The sequence below is a fragment of the Neovison vison genome, chromosome 4 (assembly GCF_020171115.1).
Source record: "Neovison vison isolate M4711 chromosome 4, ASM_NN_V1, whole genome shotgun sequence".
NCBI lineage: Eukaryota > Metazoa > Chordata > Mammalia > Carnivora > Mustelidae > Neogale > Neogale vison.
Window position 1 is genome coordinate 218,231,625 of NC_058094.1, and position 8,403 is coordinate 218,240,027.

General features: G+C 42.9%; 1 protein-coding gene across 1 annotated transcript; it reads right to left on the reverse strand.

Moving 5' to 3' along the window:
• Positions 1-670: 670 nt before the first annotated feature.
• On the reverse strand, positions 671-8,036 carry MRPS33 (mitochondrial ribosomal protein S33). Its single transcript, XM_044246724.1, has 3 exons — positions 7,945-8,036; positions 5,178-5,419; positions 671-1,425 (listed from the first exon to the last, which is right to left on the reverse strand). The coding sequence occupies exons 2-3, from the start codon at positions 5,390-5,392 to the stop codon at positions 1,320-1,322; spliced, it is 321 nt and encodes a 106-aa protein (XP_044102659.1). The 5' UTR covers positions 5,393-5,419; positions 7,945-8,036; the 3' UTR covers positions 671-1,319.
• Between the last annotated feature and the right edge of the window lie 367 nt (positions 8,037-8,403).

The following is an 8,403-nucleotide window of genomic DNA, read 5'->3' on the forward strand; positions in this document are numbered from 1 at the left end:
CATACTCTTTCTCTCTCTCATAAATAAAAACAATCTTAAAAATAATAATAATAAAAAAAAGGAACCTGGAAAGCCTTTCATTGTCTGGCCTCTTGTTTCTAGGTGAAACCCATATAGTCATCTTTTTTCAGTTCCTCAAATAGGATGCTTTCTTGTGCTTCACACTTTGCCCATCATTTTTATCTTTTAAAAAAATTTTAATTATTAAGATTTTTCCTATTTTTAAGTAACTTTTATACCCAGTGAGGGCTTGAACTCACAACCCTGAGATTAAGAGTCATATGCTCCTCGAACTGAGCCAACCAGGCACCCTGATGACTTTGTGTTATTTTTTAAGTAAGCTCTGTGCTCAATGTGGGGCTTGAACTCACAACTCAAAGATAAAGAGTCCCATGCTCTACCGACTGGGCCAATCGGGTGCACCTTAATTTTAAGCAAACTCTACACCACAAGTGGGGCTTGAACTCATGACCCCGAGATCAAGAGTCATGCTTTATGGACAGCCAGCCAGGTGCCCCTTCTTCTCTTATTCATCCTGCAGAGCTCAGATGAAATGCCATCTCTTTAGGGAGGCCTTCTTTAAACTCTATAGAGGTTTGAGTCTCTTGCTGTCTCTGGACTGAGCCACTGATTGATCCACACTCTTGCAGAAGTCTGAATTTTTCCTCTGTAGCATTTAAAACAATTTTATTTATGTAATGATATTAGTCTCCCACAAGCCCGTAAGTTCCTTGAGGTAGGGACTGTTTTCTCAGCTTGCTAACCATGGTGTCACCAGGGCCCCAGCAGGTACTCACTCAGTACTCTTAGCGGGTAGATACTTTCCCACAAATCTATCTTAGAAGATACTCTCCAAGGAGGAGGTGGAGAGGAGGTACATGAAGTTGTAAGCTTGTTGGTCAGACAGTGGCTGAACGGCTAGAGGGATGGAAGTTTGGGGCTGGTGTCATGGGGAAGCAAGGAGGGATCCTGGGGAGACTAAAAGATGCTCATTCAGTGAGTTTTCCCCAAGTCCCCAACATCCCATTCCCACCCCAAATGAGTCATTCTTCAATCAAGTCTATGCAATTCATTTCTTTAGAGAAAGAGGTGAACCTCAGGGTATAAAACCAAGGCCGAAGTAACTTTGCCAAATTAAAAGGTGTCCAGGAAACCATTCACTATTCAACTGGATGGGACTTCAACACAGAAATGATCGTGTTCTTCCAAATCATCTTCAGTTTCGGAAGCTTACATTCCTCGAATATGTGGAAAGATAAATACACCTTCTTCTGCTGTCAGTTGCTGAGAAAGAGCTTTGTTCTCCTGATGGACCAACACTACTTCTTTTTTGTTGCTCTTTTCCCTTCTCCCTTCTTTGGTTTCCCCTTGCCACGAAGCTTCTTTAGGCGCAACTGCTCATCCTTGAAGTCCTGGTGCTCATCTCTGAGCGGAGAAAGAAAAAATAATTAGCCCGTATTTTGACCTGATGGGAACAGCACACCAATCTAGCCCTGTTCCCTCAGGCTGCTCTGCTTATCAGTCCCTGACTTCTCAGGGCACATGCTCGGCTTGGTGAACAGAAAGGACAGAGAGTCCCCAACATACTCATGAGTTGTGTTCCAGAAGTTCATTTCTAAGTCACAGTGTCCCCTCACAGAAACAACACCACAAGCGACTAAAACTCCCCGCCAGTCCATATAAACTGCTGCAACAATGAGACAATGCTAATAATTACCTCAAATTTCCCTATAATGCTAACACTGACCATAGGGAAACAGAAAGTGGGTCTCAGCTTGAAGAGCTACACAGAGACCCTGTAAGCCCCAGGAATTAACACCTACTATGAGGGGAAAAGGTCTGAAGGAAGCTACCTTAATGGCTGTGGATAATCCAGACAAAAAGGCTGCTGGGGGAAGGCTCAGGTAGAATGAAGCCAAATCGACAGACAGGTACTCTAGAGATCAAGGTGGCCAAGGCTGTTTGTACATATGGCTGGGATGTAAGCTGAAGACTGCCTATCCTCTAGAAAAATGACTGCATTCTAAGATTAAGTGCCTAGAACAGTATATAGCATTTAAATATGTAAGGTTTGGAACCCATTTCAACCTGGTTCCGATCACAGCTCCGTCTACCATTTAGTAGCTGTGTGACCTTGGATAAGTGATTTTCCCACTCTGTATCTTAGTTTCCTCACCTGTCAAGGATGGATAATAATGGCATACAAATTAAAGATAAGAGGGGGTTGTGCTGGGCCCAACTGTTAATTCCTTAGGTAGTTTTAAAATAGACTGGTTTTGTAGGGTACACTGTTACATTCCGTTAACACGATTGGTATATATGACCTCTTCTCAAGTAACTATGAACGCCCCCAAATCACCTATTCTCAACAGAGCAGCCAGAGTAATTCTTCTCAACTGTGACATTACGTCACTCCTCTGTTTATGGGCCTACAGACGGTTCCCCATGTCACCCAGAGCAAAAGCCAGGACCTAGTGTCATGGCCCTTAGAGCCCTTCATGATCTGCCTGTGGCCTTACCACCCTCTCCCTCTCGGTCACCTGCACTACTCCTAGAACCCGCCAAGAGAACGCGCACCTCATGGCCTTTGATCTGCTCTTGCCTCTGCCTAAACAATTCTTCCCCAGATACCACTTGTCTCACTAACCACCTTCAAGTGCTTAAACCTTATCTTCTCAAAAAGGCTGACCTTGACTGTCCTGTTTAATACTGAGGCCCGTCCTCTCCCCGCCCACCAGGTGCCCTGTGAGTATTCTTTCTGCTCAGGCAGCTTTACTGTTCCTTCCCCACGACACACTCAGCTTTACGGCATACCACATCATTTACACACTCAGCTTTACGGCATACCACATCATTTACACACTCAGCTTTACGGCATACCACATCATTTACACACTCAGCTTTACGGCATACCACATCATTTACTCATCCAGTACGTTTGCTCTCCTCTTCTTCCCTCCCTCCTCCATTCCCATCAACCCTCCGCCAGAAGGAATGCTCCGAAGCCAGGGGTCTTTGTCTCTGATGATACAGCCAAGCACCTGTGTTGTCTGAGGGACTGAATGAGCCAGTGTTTGGGAGAACCTGTGCCGCCCTCCCCGGCTTGCAGGTCTTTTGAGTAATATTTTCTTTCCTGAAGATTGTCTAGTTTCACCCTGCCTGATGCCACAAGAGGCCTTCCATTAGAGGCACCTTTTACCATAACTAGTGACAAATACATGAAAATCATCGTGCTTTTCCATGGCTAACTAAACGCTAAGTATTTCTCCCCCCATCCCCAAAGATAGGGTTTATTTTTCAAACAAATGGATAGTGGCACCAAACAGGCAAATTAAAATAGCTGAATGTGACTTTGTGAATGGGTTGTATTTTTCTACTCAGGAGATCTGCCTTCCAATGATACTTTACTTGGGGTCATAATAAAATCAATTTTTATTTTCTGAGCTCAGACTAATAGCAAGGGAGAAAGTCCCAGAGTGAGTCCAGAAATTCAAAATATGTTATGGATTATAATCTCTATTTTAACATATTAACTGAGAAAATCTATTCTGTTTTGCTCACTGCTGTTCTCCTAGTGTCCATCTTAAGTGTCTGTACATCGAAGGTACTTAAAAATATCCACTGGATGGATGAATGTACCAATTTTTAGCTACATGGAATGAACTATTAATTTTGTTATATTAAAGTGAATAGTACCAAATTAACTTCTGTACTGCTGTCCTAAGACAAGTCCAATTAAAACACTTTAAATCTTAAAAAGTAGATTTATTTATTTTTAAAATATTATTTTTTTAAAAGATTTTATTTATTTATCTGACAGACAGAGATCACAAGCGGACAGAGAGGCAGGCAGAGAGAGAGAGAGGAGGAAGCAGGCTCCCCACGGAGCAGAGAGCCCGACGCGGGGCTCTATCCCAGAACCCCGGGATCATGACCTGGGCAGAAGGCAGAGGCTTTAACCCACTGAGCCACCCAGGCACCCCTAAAATATTTTATTTTTAAGTAATCCTTACACCTAACACAGGACCCCAAGATCGAGCGTCATATGTTCTACTGACTGAGCCAGCCAGGCACCCAAAAAATAGATTTATTTTAACTTTGCACTATTATGCACTGTTTGAATGCTTTTATAATGAGCATGCATCAGTTTGGTAATTAAGACTTTCTTTTAAAGAAAATGATCACATAGGTATTTGATCTTTTCTCTTTCTAGAGGAATAGATAGTCCTGAGCACCCATTTCCTGTACATACACAAACATACAACACATGATGGTAAGAGCCTGTGCAATCTATGTATTACTCTTTTGCAGGGCTTGAGTTCATGCCCCTAAGATCAAGACCTGAGCTGATGTCAAGAGCAGGGTACTGCCACCCAGGTGCCCATACATATTACTCTTAAAGGTGAACTACAACTTATTTAGACCAAATTAATTTATCAAAAAGGGTACAAATTGGGACACCTGGGTGGCTCAGTTGGTTAAGCAACTGCCTTCAGCTCAGGTCACGATCCTGGAGTCCCAGGATCGAGTCCCACATCAGACCCCCAGCTCCATGGGGAGTCTGCTTCTCCCTCTGACCTTCTCGCCTCTCATGCTCTCTCTCTCTCAAATAAATAAATAAAATGTTTTTTTTTTAAAAGGGGTACAAACTAAAAATGCCAGAAAAAAGGTCGAAAGGAGTAAGAACTCCAATAAAACTGCCACTTGGAAGAAAGGAGGCTCCTATAAACCAGCTAGGAAGGAGACTGGTTTTGGGGCTGGGACTCTCTTCATCTGACCAATGAGAACCTGTTGTTCTGGCAGCCTACCGGGGGGCAGGGGGTGCTGGGAGGGGGTGAGGTTTTCCTCTGTAGCATTTGGATCAGTTTTCCTCTGCATCATTTAGAGTGCTCTTAAATTAATAAATAATTAAACATATCTGTAGCTCAGTATCTCGTCAATCTTAGTCCAGTTTTAGACATAATTAATATGTCTTTCAATACATGTAGGTTTCCTTTTTTATTTTTTTCAGTGTGCCCATTATGAGCATTTTAAAAGCCTTTCTCCCCAAAACTATGCCTTTTGAGCCATGGGCACTATTAGAAGAATCACAAAACTGTAGGGAAAAAAGCTTAAATTTTTCCTTTTCTGATCTACTAGAAAAATCGAACAGGTTACTGTGTGGTTTTTGCCATTACCTATAGAGGCCAAGAAAACGCAGTGTCCCCATGAGTGCATAGTAAGTGTTGTGATTTGGGTACCAGTCATAAGTCTCTTTTCTCTTGGCCAGAGGCTGCTCACTGAACAGTTTCACCACTTTCATGGATTTGGAATCAGTAGGCCTGGCCACTTCACCAAACAGCCGGGCACTCAGACGAGTCATGCGCAAGGCATATTCTGAAAGTGAAGACATTTCTTGAGCAGCAAGGAGGAAGAGTCCCTACAGAAAATGAGAAGATAAACAGGTTAGTGTGTGAAATTCCAAGATTATCTAATGAGCACTTTCCAAAATAAAAACAGCAGCCACATGTGAATCAGTCATGTGGCTGGAGGACATGCCTTCGAATTGAGAACTATGCACAGCCCAAATGGTGGCTTCCCTTGCCCACTTTACATTTCTTATTTCTACATTCGATGTTCTCACACTACCACCTTGCTGCACTGCCCTTTTTAGGGCGAACCATTTTGTTATTTACTGATAGTTTACCTATTTGCAGGCTAGATGAGGACAGGCAAATGAGTTATCCAACCACAGCATTATTATACCTTCAAAAAACACCCACCTCAGCACTCTGTAGAATAAAAATGCTGACTGCTTGCCATCTAAAGGTTTAATCATGGCAGAGAAATAATTATCCTGTTGTCTTTATTATCAGCCCTTTGAACACTGTTCTCCTCAAGGGCTCCAGATGGCTCTGAGAACTGCTAATGAGTTATGAGGTCATTTAGCCTCTAGGCTGCTGGACTGAATTCTGCCTAGAGACTGAGAGCCATTTGGGAGAAACAAAACAGAGGTAGCAGTCTCATAGAAATAAACTCAACAGCCCTTAAGATTAATTTTATTCCTGAATAGAAGGACTTATGGGTTATAAAGTTATGTTTTATCTTCCATCTTATATATTCTGCTTTAATGCATTGTAAGTTCTTATTAGCTGTAAACAGTAACTTTTTCTTTGGAGGCACAAGCTCAGAATGTTGAAATAGGTATAAGGATGATATCTGGAATAGGCAGAAATCACAGCAACATGCATCAAGCATTATATAGGCAATACATAAAAATCAAGAACACTGCTGGTGAAATAACTGTATCATTCCACACCAGATGTAGGGCTACTGCTGGCAGAATATGCTACTTTAAGTGAAATTTTGTAGTGAGATGAGAATCTTTGCTAAGAGACTGTCCAGGGGACAGTCCAGTGGAGATGAAAAAGAGTTGCTATCTAAACAGAAAAAAAGTATAAACTTATTTTGAAAAAACAATGGGAGAAAAACAAACCCAAAACCCCAGCCCTCGTAGAGTACCTGGCTGGCTCAATCAGTAGAGCACATGACTCTTGATCTTAGTCAGGGTCATGAGTTCAAGCCCCATGTTGGGCACCAAGTTCACTTAAATAAATAAATCTTAAAAAAAAAAAAAAAATCCTCCTCAGCAAGAATGGGGCCAAGTAAATTTCAAAATAGCTCTTGCAAGAAAAAAAAAAAAAACCCAAACCTTATTTAAATTAAGGAATTTTTCATGTCCATTTCTAGATCCATTGAAAGAGCAGAGGTGGACCTCAAACCAACTGCAGAATGCCAATCTCAAACTATTTACCAATCTGAACACCCACCAAACAGGCCAATAGTGCCATCTGAAGGCCAGCAATGGGAGAACTGTCAGGTCCAGGGTCTTCCCTGCCCCTGCAACCTGGGGATCACTTGCAAACCTTTTTCCTTTTCCTTTCACCCCCATCCCTGCCCCCCTCCCCTTAAAATCTGCTTCTCTCTCAACTCTTGGTTCATTGTGTGGATAGTAATGGGTTGGGCTGGGTTGTTAGGGGTAGGTTATATTTTCATCAATGAGGAAAAAAAGGCATTAACAGTTTAATGTATAAATAGGAAATATTAACAAATCAGTGCTATAAACCTTTAAAAGCTTTACAGATGCCCATGAGTTGCCTTCAGAGGCTACAGTTTCTTTGCGTGTTTTACCTTTTCTCTTCCTCCAGTTGAATTATCTTTTTCCCTACATCAGATAAAAGAAAAACTAAAAACAAACGGTTTCTTAGTCAACTTTGTTTGTTTCGCTTAATTGCTATAATAGCATTCAAATAGATTTCTGTTGTAAGTGCACAGTATTTCCAGTTATACGGTGGCCAGGGAACTGTTGTTTTGTTACAGTGTTCTCAGACAAATGTGTTCCAACTTCCATCACTTTATTTTTCAAATGACGAGGCAGCATAGAGTCCTGAGGCCTAGGTTTGCATCCTGGCTCTGCCATTTACTTGCTGATTGTCACTCTTTACTACCTTAAACTTTTTAATTGGAAAGCGTTGCTTAGGATTTTTTTCAGGACCCTAGTATGCCTCCTTACAGAATGTTTCAATTTTATCTTGAAAAATAAATATGACTAAGTTAAAGACATTAAAGTAAAAGGCAAAAAACTTCATTCCCCCCCCCCCCCCCCGGCTACGATGCAGAAATGCCGTCTGATGAGCTGAGAAACAGGCCTGCACGCGACCTAATCAGGGAAAGAGTAACTGCGCCGGAGAGGAAACTACGCTAGCGTCCCTCGTTTGGTAAATTCCCCAATTTGCGCAGGAAAAGGCCAACTGGTTTGCAGGATGGTTAGTAGCTGGTTAGTAATGAAATCGATTCGTCTCATTCCTGGCGACTATAGAAGGTGGGAGATCCTCGCAGGGCTTCTCTAACGACCGCCCGTGTCTCACTGCAGGAGAGCCCCCCAAAACTCTCGGACAATCTTACCTAATCGCGACCTTCCTCTCCCGCGCGACCCTCTCCCGGAAGGCCCGCCCCCGGCCGGGCTTCAACCTCCGGCGGGAGTCCGCGGCGGAGAGCAGTGGAGAAACGGAAGCTCGCGGGTAGAGGGGAGCCCTGGTGGAACCCGGAACTACTAGCGCGCTCTCTTGGAGGCTTGAAAGGTCACACCTGGCACCCTGCGCAGTGAGGACAGTGAGTTCTGTCTGTGCACTGGAGTTGGTTGTTTGGGGAGGAAGGCTGACTTTAGGGGAATGTCTTGCAGCGTTCGCTAGATATATTTTGTTGGCAAATGCCTGCAGAGCTGCACTCTAAACAATGGTTATGAGCGTGCCACGTAGTGGAGGATGAAATGCATTTTATTCTTTATTTTTTCTGATCCTTCCTCTGTCTCTTTTCATCCAGCCGAGACCTTGACGTGCTCCAAGGGCATTGCTTGATTTGAGG

Excerpts from the sequence above, each read along its gene's own strand:
- MRPS33 (XM_044246724.1), bottom strand. The coding sequence starts at position 5,392 with ATGTCTTCACTTTCAGAATATGCCTTGCGCATGACTCGTCTGAGTGCC. Across the intron at positions 1,426-5,177 it reads CGTTTTCTTGGCCTCTATAG|AGATGAGCACCAGGACTTCA; the intron begins GTAATGGCAAAA and ends TTCTCCGCTCAG.